This window comes from Culex pipiens, chromosome 3, assembly GCF_016801865.2.
Source record: "Culex pipiens pallens isolate TS chromosome 3, TS_CPP_V2, whole genome shotgun sequence".
Taxonomy (NCBI): Eukaryota; Metazoa; Arthropoda; class Insecta; order Diptera; family Culicidae; genus Culex; species Culex pipiens.
The window spans coordinates 161,902,732-161,922,281 of NC_068939.1; the positions used below are offsets into that span (position 1 = coordinate 161,902,732).

The 19,550-nt window shown below is 26.4% G+C and overlaps 2 protein-coding genes across 2 annotated transcripts; both read right to left on the bottom strand.

Moving 5' to 3' along the window:
• Positions 1–12,567: 12,567 nt before the first annotated feature.
• LOC120426080 (uncharacterized) lies at positions 12,568–14,296 on the bottom strand. Its single transcript, XM_039590790.2, has 2 exons — positions 13,641–14,296; positions 12,568–13,580 (listed from the first exon to the last, which is right to left on the bottom strand). The coding sequence occupies exons 1-2, from the start codon at positions 14,132–14,134 to the stop codon at positions 12,725–12,727; spliced, it is 1,350 nt and encodes a 449-aa protein (XP_039446724.1). The 5' UTR covers positions 14,135–14,296; the 3' UTR covers positions 12,568–12,724.
• An 824-nt stretch (positions 14,297–15,120) lies between these two features.
• LOC120426084 (AP-2 complex subunit sigma) lies at positions 15,121–16,344 on the bottom strand. Its single transcript, XM_039590794.2, has 3 exons — positions 16,123–16,344; positions 15,499–16,065; positions 15,121–15,437 (listed from the first exon to the last, which is right to left on the bottom strand). Exons 1-2 carry the CDS (start codon positions 16,123–16,125, stop codon positions 15,640–15,642), a joined length of 429 nt encoding a protein of 142 aa, XP_039446728.1. The 5' UTR covers positions 16,126–16,344; the 3' UTR covers positions 15,121–15,437; positions 15,499–15,639.
• Positions 16,345–19,550: the final 3,206 nt, after the last annotated feature.

Below are 19,550 nucleotides of genomic sequence, written 5' to 3' on the forward strand. Positions count from 1 at the left end.
TTTAAGAATTTAAGAATTTAAGAATTTAAGAATTTAAGAATTTAAGAATTTAAGAATTTAAGAATTTAAGAATTTAAGAATTTAAGAATTTAAGAATTTAAGAATTTAAGAATTTAAGAATTTAAGAATTTAAGAATTTAAGAATTTAAGAATTTAAGAATTTAAGAATTTAAGAATTTAAGAATTTAAGAATTTAAGAATTTAAGAATTTAAGAATTTAAGAATTTAAGAATTTAAGAATTTAAGAATTTAAGAATTTAGATACAATCATAATCCGACAACCGTTAGTTCAACAGATCAACGAATTTAGTCCGATATCATTTCACTATTGATTGATCGAGACTCTATGGAAATTTTGACAAATCAGAATGGTTTTATGCTACTTGAATGAAAATCACCGATTCTGATAGAATTACTAAATTCACTGTTACTAATTTTGTCCCTAAATAACTAAAGGCAAAATATAAAAAGTTGATATTTATAGTTAAAATCCTAAATTCTACAAACACTATTTTTTAAACCCGCATCCTAACCTGACACCCACATTAAGATAGGGAAAAATCACATATGTAGCGGTTCATTGTACAAATGTGATATTTCCACTATCAGAGAACCTCCTTGTCTCGATGACAGCTTACCGGCCATCGATTAAGCCCTGAGACTACGCCAAAGTGGGTTCTCGCAGCATGAAGTGGTGTCCATGTGTAAAAATGGAAGCTTCAGCAATATACTGAACACTTCGATTTTAATTCCACATCGGATCAAATCATACTCTTTGCCAAACAAGCATCAAACCTATGACACTCATTATGACAAAGCCCAGGGCAAAATAATACACAGCTTATAATATACTTATATATCTATGTTTTCTGCAGCCCTACCAGGCCTAGAAGAGGCATCTGTTTATTGTGAGTAAGCGCTTGTTTTCAGAGTTCATTTTTTCAATTTAAAAGGGAGGGGAGACTATTTGCTTCAATGAACTCCTACTTAAGCCCTGGGACCATCTCTAACACTGATCACTCCTAGCTAGGAATTTACACCTAGACACAATGTAGAGATCCGATCGCAAGTGTTGGCCGGATAATTGGGTAATATTATCAATATTTAATTTTATAATTGAGCCAACCCGCTAGCGGCGACAAGATCCTTACTCATGCCCAAGGAAGAATTTAAGAATTTAAGAATTAAAGAATTAAAGAATTAAAGAATTAAAGAATTAAAGAATTAAAGAATTAAAGAATTAAAGAATTAAAGAATTAAAGAATTAAAGAATTAAAGAATTAAAGAATTAAAGAATTAAAGAATTAAAGAATTAAAGAATTTAAGAATTTAAGAATTTAAGAATTTAAGAATTAAAGAATTAAAGAATTTAAGAATTTAAGAATTTAAGAATTTAAGAATTTAAGAATTTAAGAATTTAAGAATTTAAGAATTTAAGAATTTAAGAATTTAAGAATTTAAGAATTTAAGAATTTAAGAATTTAAGAATTTAAGAATTTAAGAATTTAAGAATTTAAGAATTTAAGAATTTAAGAATTTAAGAATTTAAGAATTTAAGAATTTAAGAATTTAAGAATTTAAGAATTTAAGAATTTAAGAATTTAAGAATTTAAGAATTTAAGAATTTAAGAATTTAAGAATTTAAGAATTTAAGAATTTAAGAATTTAAGAATTTAAGAATTTAAGAATTTAAGAATTTAAGAATTTAAGAATTTAAGAATTTAAGAATTTAAGAATTTAAGAATTTAAGAATTTAAGAATTTAAGAATTTAAGAATTTAAGAATTTAAGAATTTAAGAATTTAAGAATTTAAGAATTTAAGAATTTAAGAATTTAAGAATTTAAGAATTTAAGAATTTAAGAATTTAAGAATTTAAGAATTTAAGAATTTAAGAATTTAAGAATTTAAGAATTTAAGAATTTAAGAATTTAAGAATTTAAGAATTTAAGAATTTAAGAATTTAAGAATTTAAGAATTTAAGAATTTAAGAATTTAAGAATTTAAGAATTTAAGAATTTAAGAATTTAAGAATTTAAGAATTTAAGAATTTAAGAATTTAAGAATTTAAGAATTTAAGAATTTAAGAATTTAAGAATTTAAGAATTTAAGAATTTAAGAATTTAAGAATTTAAGAATTTAAGAATTTAAGAATTTAAGAATTTAAGAATTTAAGAATTTAAGAATTTAAGAATTTAAGAATTTAAGAATTTAAGAATTTAAGAATTTAAGAATTTAAGAATTTAAGAATTTAAGAATTTAAGAATTTAAGAATTTAAGAATTTAAGAATTTAAGAATTTAAGAATTTAAGAATTTAAGAATTTAAGAATTTAAGAATTTAAGAATTTAAGAATTTAAGAATTTAAGAATTTAAGAATTTAAGAATTTAAGAATTTAAGAATTTAAGAATTTAAGAATTTAAGAATTTAAGAATTTAAGAATTTAAGAATTTAAGAATTTAAGAATTTAAGAATTTAAGAATTTAAGAATTTAAGAATTTAAGAATTTAAGAATTTAAGAATGTAAGAATTTAAGAATTTTAGAATTTAAGAATTTAAGAATTTAAGAATTTAAGAATTTAAGAATTTAAGAATTTAAGAATTTAAGAATTTAAGAATTTAAGAATTTAAGAATTTAAGAATTTAAGAATTTAAGAATTTAAGAATTTAAGAATTTAAGAATTTAAGAATTTAAGAATTTAAGAATTTAAGAATTTAAGAATTTAAGAATTTAAGAATTTAAGAATTTAAGAATTTAAGAATTTAAGAATTTAAGAATTTAAGAATTTAAGAATTTAAGAATTTAAGAATTTAAGAATTTAAGAATTTAAGAATTTAAGAATTTAAGAATTTAAGAATTTAAGAATTTAAGAATTTAAGAATTTAAGAAATTAAGAATTTAAGAATTTAAGAATTTAAGAATTTAAGAATTTAAGAATTTAAGAATTTAAGAATTTAAGAATTTAAGAATTTAAGAATTTAAGAATTTAAGAATTTAAGAATTTAAGAATTTAAGAATTTAAGAATTTAAGAATTTAAGAATTTAAGAATTTAAGAATTTAAGAATTTAAGAATTTAAGAATTTAAGAATTTAAGAATTTAAGAATTTAAGAATTTAAGAATTTAAGAATTTAAGAATTTAAGAATTTAAGAATTTAAGAATTTAAGAATTTAAGAATTTAAGAATTTAAGAATTTAAGAATTTAAGAATTTAAGAATTTAAGAATTTAAGAATTTAAGAATTTAAGAATTTAAGAATTTAAGAATTTAAGAATTTAAGAATTTAAGAATTTAAGAATTTAAGAATTTAAGAATTTAAGAATTTAAGAATTTAAGAATTTAAGAATTTAAGAATTTAAGAATTTAAGAATTTAAGAATTTAAGAATTTAAGAATTTAAGAATTTAAGAATTTAAGAATTTAAGAATTTAAGAATTTAAGAATTTAAGAATTTAAGAATTTAAGAATTTAAGAATTTAAGAATTTAAGAATTTAAGAATTTAAGAATTTAAGAATTTAAGAATTTAAGAATTTAAGAATTTAAGAATTTAAGAATTTAAGAATTTAAGAATTTAAGAATTTAAGAATTTAAGAATTTAAGAATTTAAGAATTTAAGAATTTAAGAATTTAAGAATTTAAGAATTTAAGAATTTAAGAATTTAAGAATTTAAGAATTTAAGAATTTAAGAATTTAAGAATTTAAGAATTTAAGAATTTAAGAATTTAGATACAATCATAATCCGACAACCGTTAGTTCAACAGATCAACGAATTTAGTCCGATATCATTTCACTATTGATTGATCGAGACTCTATGGAAATTTTGACAAATCAGAATGGTTTTATGCTACTTGAATGAAAATCACCGATTCTGATAGAATTACTAAATTCACTGTTACTAATTTTGTCCCTAAATAACTAAAGGCAAAATATAAAAAGTTGATATTTATAGTTAAAATCCTAAATTCTACAAACACTATTTTTTAAACCCGCATCCTAACCTGACACCCACATTAAGATAGGGAAAAATCACATATGTAGCGGTTCATTGTACAAATGTGATATTTCCACTATCAGAGAACCTCCTTGTCTCGATGACAGCTTACCGGCCATCGATTAAGCCCTGAGACTACGCCAAAGTGGGTTCTCGCAGCATGAAGTGGTGTCCATGTGTAAAAATGGAAGCTTCAGCAATATACTGAACACTTCGATTTTAATTCCACATCGGATCAAATCATACTCTTTGCCAAACAAGCATCAAACCTATGACACTCATTATGACAAAGCCCAGGGCAAAATAATACACAGCTTATAATATACTTATATATCTATGTTTTCTGCAGCCCTACCAGGCCTAGAAGAGGCATCTGTTTATTGTGAGTAAGCGCTTGTTTTCAGAGTTCATTTTTTCAATTTAAAAGGGAGGGGAGACTATTTGCTTCAATGAACTCCTACTTAAGCCCTGGGACCATCTCTAACACTGATCACTCCTAGCTAGGAATTTACACCTAGACACAATGTAGAGATCCGATCGCAAGTGTTGGCCGGATAATTGGGTAATATTATCAATATTTAATTTTATAATTGAGCCAACCCGCTAGCGGCGACAAGATCCTTACTCATGCCCAAGGAAGAATTTAAGAATTTAAGAATTTAAGAATTTAAGAATTTAAGAATTAAAGAATTAAAGAATTTAAGAATTTAAGAATTAAAGAATTAAAGAATTTAAGAATTTAAGAATTTAAGAATTTAAGAATTTAAGAATTTAAGAATTTAAGAATTTAAGAATTTAAGAATTTAAGAATTTAAGAATTTAAGAATTTAAGAATTTAAGAATTTAAGAATTTAAGAATTTAAGAATTTAAGAATTTAAGAATTTAAGAATTTAAGAATTTAAGAATTTAAGAATTTAAGAATTTAAGAATTTAAGAATTTAAGAATTTAAGAATTTAAGAATTTAAGAATTTAAGAATTTAAGAATTTAAGAATTTAAGAATTTAAGAATTTAAGAATTTAAGAATTTAAGAATTTAAGAATTTAAGAATTTAAGAATTTAAGAATTTAAGAATTTAAGAATTTAAGAATTTAAGAATTTAAGAATTTAAGAATTTAAGAATTTAAGAATTTAAGAATTTAAGAATTTAAGAATTTAAGAATTTAAGAATTTAAGAATTTAAGAATTTAAGAATTTAAGAATTTAAGAATTTAAGAATTTAAGAATTTAAGAATTTAAGAATTTAAGAATTTAAGAATTTAAGAATTTAAGAATTTAAGAATTTAAGAATTTAAGAATTTAAGAATTTAAGAATTTAAGAATTTAAGAATTTAAGAATTTAAGAATTTAAGAATTTAAGAATTTAAGAATTTAAGAATTTAAGAATTTAAGAATTTAAGAATTTAAGAATTTAAGAATTTAAGAATTTAAGAATTTAAGAATTTAAGAATTTAAGAATTTAAGAATTTAAGAATTTAAGAATTTAAGAATTTAAGAATTTAAGAATTTAAGAATTTAAGAATTTAAGAATTTAAGAATTTAAGAATTTAAGAATTTAAGAATTTAAGAATTTAAGAATTTAAGAATTTAAGAATTTAAGAATTTAAGAATTTAAGAATTTAAGAATTTAAGAATTTAAGAATTTAAGAATTTAAGAATTTAAGAATTTAAGAATTTAAGAATTTAAGAATTTAAGAATTTAAGAATTTAAGAATTTAAGAATTTAAGAATTTAAGAATTTAAGAATTTAAGAATTTAAGAATTTAAGAATTTAAGAATTTAAGAATTTAAGAATTTAAGAATTTAAGAATTTAAGAATTTAAGAATTTAAGAATTTAAGAATTTAAGAATTTAAGAATTTAAGAATTTAAGAATTTAAGAATTTAAGAATTTAAGAATTTAAGAATTTAAGAATTTAAGAATTTAAGAATTTAAGAATTTAAGAATTTAAGAATGTAAGAAATTAAGAATTTTAGAATTTAAGAATTTAAGAATTTAAGAATTTAAGAATTTAAGAATTTAAGAATTTAAGAATTTAAGAATTTAAGAATTTAAGAATTTAAGAATTTAAGAATTTAAGAATTTAAGAATTTAAGAATTTAAGAATTTAAGAATTTAAGAATTTAAGAATTTAAGAATTTAAGAATTTAAGAATTTAAGAATTTAAGAATTTAAGAATTTAAGAATTTAAGAATTTAAGAATTTAAGAATTTAAGAATTTAAGAATTTAAGAATTTAAGAATTTAAGAATTTAAGAATTTAAGAATTTAAGAATTTAAGAATTTAAGAATTTAAGAATTTAAGAATTTAAGAATTTAAGAATTTAAGAATTTAAGAATTTAAGAATTTAAGAATTTAAGAATTTAAGAATTTAAGAATTTAAGAATTTAAGAATTTAAGAATTTAAGAATTTAAGAATTTAAGAATTTAAGAATTTAAGAATTTAAGAATTTAAGAATTTAAGAATTTAAGAATTTAAGAATTTAAGAATTTAAGAATTTAAGAATTTAAGAATTTAAGAATTTAAGAATTTAAGAATTTAAGAATTTAAGAATTTAAGAATTTAAGAATTTAAGAATTTAAGAATTTAAGAATTTAAGAATTTAAGAATTTAAGAATTTAAGAATTTAAGAATTTAAGAATTTAAGAATTTAAGAATTTAAGAATTTAAGAATTTAAGAATTTAAGAATTTAAGAATTTAAGAATTTAAGAATTTAAGAATTTAAGAATTTAAGAATTTAAGAATTTAAGAATTTAAGAATTTAAGAATTTAAGAATTTAAGAATTTAAGAATTTAAGAATTTAAGAATTTAAGAATTTAAGAATTTAAGAATTTAAGAATTTAAGAATTTAAGAATTTAAGAATTTAAGAATTTAAGAATTTAAGAATTTAAGAATTTAAGAATTTAAGAATTTAAGAATTTAAGAATTTAAGAATTTAAGAATTTAAGAATTTAAGAATTTAAGAATTTAAGAATTTAAGAATTTAAGAATTTAAGAATTTAAGAATTTAAGAATTTAAGAATTTAAGAATTTAAGAATTTAAGAATTTAAGAATTTAAGAATTTAAGAATTTAAGAATTTAAGAATTTAAGAATTTAAGAATTTAAGAATTTAAGAATTTAAGAATTTAAGAATTTAAGAATTTAAGAATTTAAGAATTTAAGAATTTAAGAATTTAAGAATTTAAGAATTTAAGAATTTAAGAATTTAAGAATTTAAGAATTTAAGAATTTAAGAATTTAAGAATTTAAGAATTTAAGAATTTAAGAATTTAAGAATTTAAGAATTTAAGAATTTAAGAATTTAAGAATTTAAGAATTTAAGAATTTAGATACAATCATAATCCGACAACCGTTAGTTCAACAGATCAACGAATTTAGTCCGATATCATTTCACTATTGATTGATCGAGACTCTATGGAAATTTTGACAAATCAGAATGGTTTTATGCTACTTGAATGAAAATCACCGATTCTGATAGAATTACTAAATTCACTGTTACTAATTTTGTCCCTAAATAACTAAAGGCAAAATATAAAAAGTTGATATTTATAGTTAAAATCCTAAATTCTACAAACACTATTTTTTAAACCCGCATCCTAACCTGACACCCACATTAAGATAGGGAAAAATCACATATGTAGCGGTTCATTGTACAAATGTGATATTTCCACTATCAGAGAACCTCCTTGTCTCGATGACAGCTTACCGGCCATCGATTAAGCCCTGAGACTACGCCAAAGTGGGTTCTCGCAGCATGAAGTGGTGTCCATGTGTAAAAATGGAAGCTTCAGCAATATACTGAACACTTCGATTTTAATTCCACATCGGATCAAATCATACTCTTTGCCAAACAAGCATCAAACCTATGACACTCATTATGACAAAGCCCAGGGCAAAATAATACACAGCTTATAATATACTTATATATCTATGTTTTCTGCAGCCCTACCAGGCCTAGAAGAGGCATCTGTTTATTGTGAGTAAGCGCTTGTTTTCAGAGTTCATTTTTTCAATTTAAAAGGGAGGGGAGACTATTTGCTTCAATGAACTCCTACTTAAGCCCTGGGACCATCTCTAACACTGATCACTCCTAGCTAGGAATTTACACCTAGACACAATGTAGAGATCCGATCGCAAGTGTTGGCCGGATAATTGGGTAATATTATCAATATTTAATTTTATAATTGAGCCAACCCGCTAGCGGCGACAAGATCCTTACTCATGCCCAAGGAAGAATTTAAGAATTTAAGAATTTAAGAATTTAAGAATTAAAGAATTAAAGAATTAAAGAATTAAAGAATTAAAGAATTAAATAATTAAAGAATTAAAGAATTAAAGAATTAAAGAATTTAAGAATTTAAGAATTTAAGAATTAAAGAATTAAAGAATTAAAGAATTTAAGAATTTAAGAATTTAAGAATTTAAGAATTTAAGAATTTAAGAATTTAAGAATTTAAGAATTTAAGAATTTAAGAATTTAAGAATTTAAGAATTTAAGAATTTAAGAATTTAAGAATTTAAGAATTTAAGAATTTAAGAATTTAAGAATTTAAGAATTTAAGAATTTAAGAATTTAAGAATTTAAGAATTTAAGAATTTAAGAATTTAAGAATTTAAGAATTTAAGAATTTAAGAATTTAAGAATTTAAGAATTTAAGAATTTAAGAATTTAAGAATTTAAGAATTTAAGAATTTAAGAATTTAAGAATTTAAGAATTTAAGAATTTAAGAATTTAAGAATTTAAGAATTTAAGAATTTAAGAATTTAAGAATTTAAGAATTTAAGAATTTAAGAATTTAAGAATTTAAGAATTTAAGAATTTAAGAATTTAAGAATTTAAGAATTTAAGAATTTAAGAATTTAAGAATTTAAGAATTTAAGAATTTAAGAATTTAAGAATTTAAGAATTTAAGAATTTAAGAATTTAAGAATTTAAGAATTTAAGAATTTAAGAATTTAAGAATTTAAGAATTTAAGAATTTAAGAATTTAAGAATTTAAGAATTTAAGAATTTAAGAATTTAAGAATTTAAGAATTTAAGAATTTAAGAATTTAAGAATTTAAGAATTTAAGAATTTAAGAATTTAAGAATTTAAGAATTTAAGAATTTAAGAATTTAAGAATTTAAGAATTTAAGAATTTAAGAATTTAAGAATTTAAGAATTTAAGAATTTAAGAATTTAAGAATTTAAGAATTTAAGAATTTAAGAATTTAAGAATTTAAGAATTTAAGAATTTAAGAATTTAAGAATTTAAGAATTTAAGAATTTAAGAATTTAAGAATTTAAGAATTTAAGAATTTAAGAATTTAAGAATTTAAGAATTTAAGAATTTAAGAATTTAAGAATTTAAGAATTTAAGAATTTAAGAATTTAAGAATTTAAGAATTTAAGAATTTAAGAATTTAAGAATTTAAGAATTTAAGAATTTAAGAATTTAAGAATTTAAGAATTTAAGAATTTAAGAATTTAAGAATTTAAGAATTTAAGAATTTAAGAATTTAAGAATTTAAGAATTTAAGAATTTAAGAATTTAAGAATTTAAGAATTTAAGAATTTAAGAATTTAAGAATTTAAGAATTTAAGAATTTAAGAATTTAAGAATTTAAGAATTTAAGAATTTAAGAATTTAAGAATTTAAGAATTTAAGAATTTAAGAATTTAAGAATTTAAGAATTTAAGAATTTAAGAATTTAAGAATTTAAGAATTTAAGAATTTAAGAATTTAAGAATTTAAGAATTTAAGAATTTAAGAATTTAAGAATTTAAGAATTTAAGAATTTAAGAATTTAAGAATTTAAGAATTTAAGAATTTAAGAATTTAAGAATTTAAGAATTTAAGAATTTAAGAATTTAAGAATTTAAGAATTTAAGAATTTAAGAATTTAAGAATTTAAGAATTTAAGAATTTAAGAATTTAAGAATTTAAGAATTTAAGAATTTAAGAATTTAAGAATTTAAGAATTTAAGAATTTAAGAATTTAAGAATTTAAGAATTTAAGAATTTAAGAATTTAAGAATTTAAGAATTTAAGAATTTAAGAATTTAAGAATTTAAGAATTTAAGAATTTAAGAATTTAAGAATTTAAGAATTTAAGAATTTAAGAATTTAAGAATTTAAGAATTTAAGAATTTAAGAATTTAAGAATTTAAGAATTTAAGAATTTAAGAATTTAAGAATTTAAGAATTTAAGAATTTAAGAATTTAAGAATTTAAGAATTTAAGAATTTAAGAATTTAAGAATTTAAGAATTTAAGAATTTAAGAATTTAAGAATTTAAGAATTTAAGAATTTAAGAATTTAAGAATTTAAGAATTTAAGAATTTAAGAATTTAAGAATTTAAGAATTTAAGAATTTAAGAATTTAAGAATTTAAGAATTTAAGAATTTAAGAATTTAAGAATTTAAGAATTTAAGAATTTAAGAATTTAAGAATTTAAGAATTTAAGAATTTAAGAATTTAAGAATTTAAGAATTTAAGAATTTAAGAATTTAAGAATTTAAGAATTTAAGAATTTAAGAATTTAAGAATTTAAGAATTTAAGAATTTAAGAATTTAAGAATTTAAGAATTTAAGAATTTAAGAATTTAAGAATTTAAGAATTTAAGAATTTAAGAATTTAAGAATTTAAGAATTTAAGAATTTAAGAATTTAAGAATTTAAGAATTTAAGAATTTAAGAATTTAAGAATTTAAGAATTTAAGAATTTAAGAATTTAAGAATTTAAGAATTTAAGAATTTAAGAATTTAAGAATTTAAGAATTTAAGAATTTAAGAATTTAAGAATTTAAGAATTTAAGAATTTAAGAATTTAAGAATTTAAGAATTTAAGAATTTAAGAATTTAAGAATTTAAGAATTTAAGAATTTAAGAATTTAAGAATTTAAGAATTTAAGAATTTAAGAATTTAAGAATTTAAGAATTTAAGAATTTAAGAATTTAAGAATTTAAGAATTTAAGAATTTAAGAATTTAAGAATTTAAGAATTTAAGAATTTAAGAATTTAAGAATTTAAGAATTTAAGAATTTAAGAATTTAAGAATTTAAGAATTTAAGAATTTAAGAATTTAAGAATTTAAGAATTTAAGAATTTAAGAATTTAAGAATTTAAGAATTTAAGAATTTAAGAATTTAAGAATTTAAGAATTTAAGAATTTAAGAATTTAAGAATTTAAGAATTTAAGAATTTAAGAATTTAAGAATTTAAGAATTTAAGAATTTAAGAATTTAAGAATTTAAGAATTTAAGAATTTAAGAATTTAAGAATTTAAGAATTTAAGAATTTAAGAATTTAAGAATTTAAGAATTTAAGAATTTAAGAATTTAAGAATTTAAGAATTTAAGAATTTAAGAATTTAAGAATTTAAGAATTTAAGAATTTAAGAATTTAAGAATTTAAGAATTTAAGAATTTAAGAATTTAAGAATTTAAGAATTTAAGAATTTAAGAATTTAAGAATTTAAGAATTTAAGAATTTAAGAATTTAAGAATTTAAGAATTTAAGAATTTAAGAATTTAAGAATTTAAGAATTTAAGAATTTAAGAATTTAAGAATTTAAGAATTTAAGAATTTAAGAATTTAAGAATTTAAGAATTTAAGAATTTAAGAACTTGAAAATCTAAGAATTTAAGAATTTAAGAATTTAAGAATTTAAGAATTTAAGAATTTAAGAATTTAAGAATTTAAGAATTTAAGAATTTAAGAATTTAAGAATTTAAGAATTTAAGAATTTAAGAATTTAAGAATTTAAGAATTTAAGAATTTAAGAATTTAAGAATTTAAGAATTTAAGAATTTAAGAATTTAAGAATTTAAGAATTTAAGAATTTAAGAATTTAAGAATTTAAGAATTTAAGAATTTAAGAATTTAAGAATTTAAGAATTTAAGAATTTAAGAATTTAAGAATTTAAGAATTTAAGAATTTGAGAATTTAAGAATTTAAGAATTTAAGAATTTAAGAATTTAAGAATTTAAGAATTTAAGAATTTAAGAATTTAAGAATTTAAGAATTTAAGAATTTAAGAATTTAAGAATTTAAGAATTTAAGAATTTAAGAATTTAAGAATTTAAGAATTTAAGAATTTAAGAATTTAAGAATTTAAGAATTTAAGAATTTAAGAATTTAAGAATTTAAGAATTTAAGAATTTAAGAATTTAAGAATTTAAGAATTTAAGAATTTAAGAATTTAAGAATTTAAGAATTTAAGAATTTAAGAATTTAAGAATTTAAGAATTTAAGAATTTAAGAATTTAAGAATTTAAGAATTTAAGAACTTGAAAATCTAAGAATTTAAGAATTTAAGAATTTAAGAATTTAAGAATTTAAGAATTTAAGAATTTTAGAATTTAAGAATTTAAGAATTTAAGAATTTAAGAATTTAAGAACTTGAAAATCTAAGAATTTAAGAATTGCGCCCAGAGATTGTTTGACTTGATTTTAATAAAGCTTTAATCAATTGAAGCATTAAAGCAATTTAATCTTAAAAGACAGTTTTTTTCAATTTTTGCTTCTTTTAAATAAATAATCGGTTCAACATTGTAAAAAGCAAACCAGATATTTAATCAAACCTTTTTTATTTGTTATCTCGTATCTAATTTTACGAGTCCTTTTAAGATATCATTTTAAGCCACAAATTGATGAAATTCAGTCAAACCAAAAACACCAACTCCCAATAAATTAATGAAATTCAGCTCTCCGTTACGCCACAACACTTACCCCGCCTCCCTAGTCATCAACCCACTCGCGCACGCCAAATCCCATCTCCAGCCGCTTCCCGTCCACCAGAAACTCCTCCTCCAGTCGCTTCTTCTCGATGAACCGCGGCTCCTCGACGGCGTCCACCAGCCCGGAACCGGCCAGCCGAAGCGAGATCCCCGCGCGCGTTCCATGCACCAGCTCGACGAAGAACTCGTGTTTGGTCGAGTTCGGGCCACACTTGACGATCTGGACGCCGACGTGCGTTCGGTTCGAGTTGTTGCCGCCTTGGTTCAGCTTCAGGCGGAGCGTCCAGCGGCTCCCGTTTGGCGTGAGAACCGGCTTCGAGTGGAACTGGCCGTCGGTTTCGGCGAAATAGTCCGCGACGGAGAGCGTTCCGATGGTGAAGTTGGACCGTTTGAGCTGCTCTTGGAGGGCGTCGATTCGTTGCTGGAGGAGCTTCTGTTCGGTTAGGAGACAGTGGCGTTCGGTTTGGGCGTCTTCCGGGCCGATTCCGACGCGGACGGTCATTTTGCCTTCCTTCGAGAGGAATCCTTTGTTTTCGAGTTCCGTTGTGTCGATCATGGTCGGGGTGGGGATCACGAAGAAGCGACGCATGGTTAGACCTTTCAGCGATTTACGGATGGTGAACACGGACTGATCTTCTGGGCGGATTACGTCCAACCGGAGCTGGAAGTTTCCCTCGAACTGGGGACACTCTTCGGCGGTGCGACAACTGATGGTGAGTTCGCAGTGCGAGTCTTGTTGTGGCGTGAACTGCATGTTCCAGGTGATGCCGTACTCGTAGCTGATGACCACGTTGCAGGGGGCGTCGCTCTTCAGGTTAACGGCACTTTGCCGCATGTCGATCACGGGAATAATCGGGCTGTGAAATAGAAACCATTTAAGATCAAACAGATCTTCAAAGACAATTCCCACTAAATACCGCTGCTTCTCGTTCGGACAATCCTCTTTCTTGACCACCGCCAAATTGGGCGGTCCACCACCCTCCGCCGAACCCCCCGGCACCATCTCCGCCGCATGCTTCTCCAGATAGCTCTTCCAGCTCACTTCCTGCTGGGCCACCTTCTGGTGGATACCGGCCACGTACTCCTGGGCGTTCAGCACCAGGCGGCCAATCTGTCCCAGCAGGTCCGACTCAAAGGACCGCACCGACTGCAGCATCCGGGAGTTTTCGTCGTTGGCCAGGGCCAGCGCCCGGAACGTTCCGGCCACCGACTCCATCCGTTGCGTGGATTCGTCCTGGATGACGCGCAAGCTGTCGATCATGTGGCGGCGGTGCGTCGGCGACCCCGTGAGACATTCGGCACAGATTTGCGCGTCGCAGGTCACGCAAAACAGGTCCAGCGGATGCTCCGGGTGGTGCTGGCAGGAAGAGGGTGGGGCGGATGGGAGGGCACGTTGTTTGATCGGTTCCATGCCGCGCGCGGGTTGGAAGAAATTCGGTCGTTTTGTAAGACTAATCACAAACAGATTAAATAATTCAAGAATTTGAAGAAAATTTAAATTTAATTGCAGCACAAACTGTAAAAATACGAAAAAAACGAATTTTTGAATTTCTTGAACTTGTTTACATTCTTGAAGTAGTTCGTGAAAGAACTGTCAAAACAAAAAAAAAAGCTTTCCAGAGTAGATTTTTAAAATGTCGCAAATTTTAAACTAATGAATTCTGTCCTTGAAACTAAAGCATGTAGCTTTTCAAGCAAAATGATCGTTCAAAATTCAATTTGACAAAATAAATCACATCTCCGTAACTAAATAGTGCTTGAAATCTCGAAAATTATCACGAATTCCTTAACTACTTTTTTAACCAATACTGCTTTTAGCCGTTTTCGTAAACCTGTTATACCTTTCCTATTTTGCATGATCTGGTTCGTGTCCAAGCTGCAAGAAAGCTCCTGGCGCGCGGCGCCCTCAGAAGTCAGCTGTGACAATCTGATTTTGTGAGGTGCTCGGTTGCCTACCGTTAGGCGTTTCGATCGTTCTGCGACAATCAATAATTTTGGCCTTAGAGACCGTTCTTTAAAAATACGTAACGCAAAAACGGATTTTTAAAATCAAAATATAAAAAAGAAATATTCTTCGGTTGCACCGAACACGATCGATTTGTATTGCATAATATACTTTATTTTACTTCTCTCTAGTAATCTTTACACTTTATAATCAGATTTACGATTAATAATATTTTTTTTTGTAATATATTAACGCTACAATCAGGGGGGGTGGACTCGATTAAACTTTATGCGCGTCGATTAATTTCATATTTTTTCGCTTATGTTCCATTTGTTTCGTGCGAATAGTTTTTACACCGAACCATTTTTTGTTTTGTTTGTCTGTTTGGCTACAAACTACACCAACTGACGCCACACGAAATACGGAAACAAACAAAACTGTCCTGTAATGAATTATGTTTTTTTTTTTTGGTAGTTTCTCCTCTCTTATTGAATCGTTTCGCGTTCAATTATGACACAGTTTCTTTGCTTGTTTTGAGTTGAGTTGAGTCGTGGAATGCAAAATTTGTGTAGCGCGATTTGATAGAAAGCATTTGAAATGTTCCAAACTCTTTGGACCCGAACGCTTGTTTGAGTTTACGATGAAATGGCAGCTTCTTCTTTATTCCTCCGAGCATCGGCGAGAGTGAGATTCACACTTTTTACACTTTTGGTTTTGTGTTGAAGCCTACAAGCTACGGTTTTTTTTTTGTTCGTCGTCACCATCGATTCTGCAAAAGTTTTAGGACAGAATGAAGTATTTTATTCAGATTATTATGAAGATCTTCATACCTTCTTTAAAACAATCACGGATAGTCCTGTACCCGCACGGAACTTAGAGTAAATTGCATAATATTTAAATACGAAGGAAATAATTGTCATTACAACAGGATGATTTTATGCGAAGCAGAACCTCCCTTTACCGAAGAGAATCTACTCGAGCGAGTTGAGCGTCAGCAGCTGTTTCAGCACCTTGGTCTGCGAAGTCTCCCGGATCTCACCCGCCAGGAACATCTCGTCCACGACGGTGTAAACCTTGTAGAAGTTAAACACCAAATCGAGCTCGCACACATTGTGGAAGTACTCGTTCAGCACCTCGACAAAGTTGTGGATCGCCTCCAGATAGCACAGGTTGTTGTCGTTCACGTCCACGCAGATGCAAAAGTACAGCCCGGCGTACCTCCGGTAAACGATCTTAAAGTTCCGGAACTCGACAAAGTTGGTGTGCTTGGCGTCGCGGACCGTCACCACGGCGTGCACCTCCTCGATCAGCTTCTGCTTCTCGTCGTCGTCAAAGTTCATGTACCACTTGGCCAGGCGGGTCTTCCCCGCACGGTTCTGGATCAGGATGAAACGGATCTACGAAGAAACCGAAATCAACAAAACTCTCCTCCCCTCTTGCAATTAAAAACCTACCATTTTCAGAACGCCAAACGAGCTCTCACCCCCAGCAAATCAAGCAAACTCTCGCCCCAAATCCCGTGTCCGGTTTCCTGTTTGAAATCTGGCGACCTTTTCGCAGAAATTGATTAGCGAGCTTTTTCCTTGGAGATTTTTCGTCTTCCTTTGATGATGAAGATGAGTGATAAAAAAATTATTGACAACTCGACCCGCGGACTGACAGCGCGATTTGCGAGTTGACACCCACTTTCGTGCTGCCAACGTGACGGCGCGAAATGAAAATAATCCGTCGAAGGTGCACGGAAAGAAAAAGTTGTCGGCTTTAATCTGCTAAAGCCTTGCCCCGCCGAGAGGCGGGGAAGACATAAAATTTTTATTGAATAACTCGAATAACTTCAAATTTGAGTTGGATTTTAAGATTAATGAATTCTAGACTAGAGTTTTTTGCTTTTCTCACCTCACTGAGGAAAAGCTATGAAATTACTCGAAAAATTAAATAGAGATCTGCACGGTTTCTCTCACACACACCATGATTCTGTGTTAGTATTTGTATTTGAAGTTTTGTTTTGGTTTTGAACGATTGTGATTGGCTGAATTCCAAGCAGCTGATTTTATTTACACTTTTTTTACGCAGACATAGGCAAATCGAGTAGATCAATCGTCTGTAAAAACCAGCTGTTTACCACGTGCTCGTGGTATAACAAAGAACACAGCTGATTTTGACAGACGAATCATTCTACTCGATTTGCCTTAGTCTGCGTTAAATTTTGTTACAAACTAACACACTCTGGCGCGTGGATATCTCTATGCTTAATTTGACCACACACCTTCATGTATACATATCGACTCAGAACTACACTGAAAGAAAGACACATAGCAATATCACATGTTTCACACGTGATTCTGCCCCTCGTTCTGCCCCATACGAATTTACATGGGAATGTCATGTGCAAATCACTTGAACAAAATTCATCGCGCGACGTGGTAGATTCAAAGGCAAATCACGTTAACCTCACGTGTCATTGCACATGATTATCACATGAAATGTTTATGGGAATGAAATGGATTGCACATTAATATCAAATGATTTTCTGTTCAGTTTCAAGTGAATATTTTATGTAGCATATTATTAAAATACGTTTCATATGTTTTTGAGTTTTGCCTTTTATTTTTAAAATATAAATAAAACTTAACAAACTTTTAAACGTATACACAAACTTAACTTTTTCGAGAAATTTAACTTTAACAATTCACACTTAAAAATAAGATGTACGCACATTCTGGACGATCAGCGATCCGTGACTCCTTGGCCAAACACCGGAGCTCTCACCTCACGGAGGTCCTGGAAAAATCTCTTCCATGGAAATCCCTAAGTTTCGCTGGAAATTAGCCTATCCGTGATTTCCTGGAAAATGGCATAAAATTGTCTACTTAGTATTCAACTTTGCAAAAAAAAAATATAAGAAAATACTTACCACATAATCCTAAAATACTTAAAATATAAAAACCACTTTTTCCGGGAGCAAATTAAAATTAAAAGTGCGAGCTCCAACTCGTACCCATTGAAAATTGCCATCTTGCTTTAGGATTAATTTTCATCATCGATAGCATTTGAAACTAACGTGAATTTCACTTGGAAATCAATGGACAAGTCGATTAGGGCAAATCAGAATGAAATTCATTTGAATCTCACGTGACTTCCACTTCAAAACCAAAGGACAAGCCGATTGGGGCAAATCAAAGTGAAATTCATTTGAATCCCGCGTGAACACCATGCAACAGATGAGTGAATGTTTTTTTCCTAATGATCAGCTGGAGCTGAATGATTTTCACATTCATTTGAAATGAAAAGCATGTCAGAGTCAAAGGAAAATCACGTGAAGTTTTCGTGTTGGTTTTTGGAGTAGCTCACGTGAAAAAACATTGATTTTGCTATGTTGGGTTTTTTCAGTGTAGTGTGTTTTGCTAGAGAAAAAATCACCAAAGTTGTTTACAACTGATGGTAACCTTGACAGCATGCGGTAACATCCCAAGTAACATTTTAGGCTTTATCAAAGCTGTCACAACCGCTATAAAACCTATCAGCCAAAACCAACATTAAAACCCCTTAGTCGTAACAAACTCCCCAAAACCTTGATAAACCCCACTTAAAACCCAAAAGTGTAGGGATTATGGGTTGCAGGATTGAATATGTAATAAATTATTAAATGAGTATTTATTATAAGATTGATATAATTCATAAATAAGAGTTAAGAGCGCAACAAAAAGTGCGCACCTTCATGAATATTGCCTTGTTAGCTAATTGTGGATTGAGTGCGAGAGCGCGCTAGCGAGCTGCGAGAGAGAACAACGAGCGAGAAAACAACGAGATGCGCGCGGCCGGCGAAAGAGAGAATGAAGATTGTCAAATCAGTTTTGTGGTTAATTTCTGTGGAATAAGACGTGTTGTTTGTTAATTGCAAAATATCTGTGTTTTTATTATAAAAGAAAGTCCCCGATCACGACAATGGCACAGTCCGGTAAGTCGAACCTTTTGATTCATGAAAGATCATTTGTTTTGCTTGAATTGTTGTGTTGTGAAATCTAACAGTTTTGTTTACCTGCCAGGATGCAGGTCCAAAGTTTCGCTTTGTTGTTTTGCCTGTGTTTTGAAACAGGTAGATTTTTGCTTGAACTTGTTATTTGAAATTGATAAAAAGGCATAAAACTATCTGCGATAATTGACGGTCTTAAATTTAATGAATGATTTGCTTGTTGTTGTGATATTGGGAACGAATGTTTTGTTTTGAAGAAGTAAATTTGGCTTTTCGTTGTGATAATTGAAAACCAATGTTTTATTCTAAGTTTATGGTGGAATTTGAAGGCAAATAATTTGCTCAAAATTTGATTGTTTTTTTACAATCACATTTTTGCTTTAGATTTGATTGTTGTTGTTTTGATTGACGACCAATGTTTTGTTTTTAATTTGATGCAATGTTTAATCGTTGTTGTGGAAATTGAACTCCAATGATTTGTTACGAATTAGACTTCATTTTTTTTCTTATTTTTGTGATTGATAAAAAATCAATATTTTGTTTATAATTTGACAAAAGATTTGACAAGATTGTGGAAATTGAAAATCAATATTTCGTTTTGAATCTGATGGAGGATTAGTTTGCGATTGAAGGTAGATAATTTGTTTTTAATTTAGTTATTGTTTTGGTAATTGAAATCAAATTTGTTGTTTGAATTTTATTGTTGTTATTATAATTGACGACCAATGTTTTGTTTTGAATTTGATGCAAAATTTGATTGCTATGGATTGTTGTTATTATTGATGATCATGATCAAGGGGTAGGACAGTGAGTGAGTTTGAGAAATTTTGAATAATTTTGAGTCAAATTGAGCCACTCGAGTTACTCAGAATTTCCTAATCTTCACGAACTACGTAACGGATTTTGACA

What these genes read in the sequence shown, in the direction of transcription:
- LOC120426080 (XM_039590790.2), bottom strand. Translation starts at nt 14,134, where the DNA reads ATGGAACCGATCAAACAACGTGCCCTCCCATCCGCCCCACCCTCTTCC. An exon ending in TGTCCGAACGAGAAGCAGCG is followed by an intron (nt 13,581 to 13,640) that starts GTATTTAGTGGG and finishes TCTATTTCACAG; the next exon opens with CCCGATTATTCCCGTGATCG.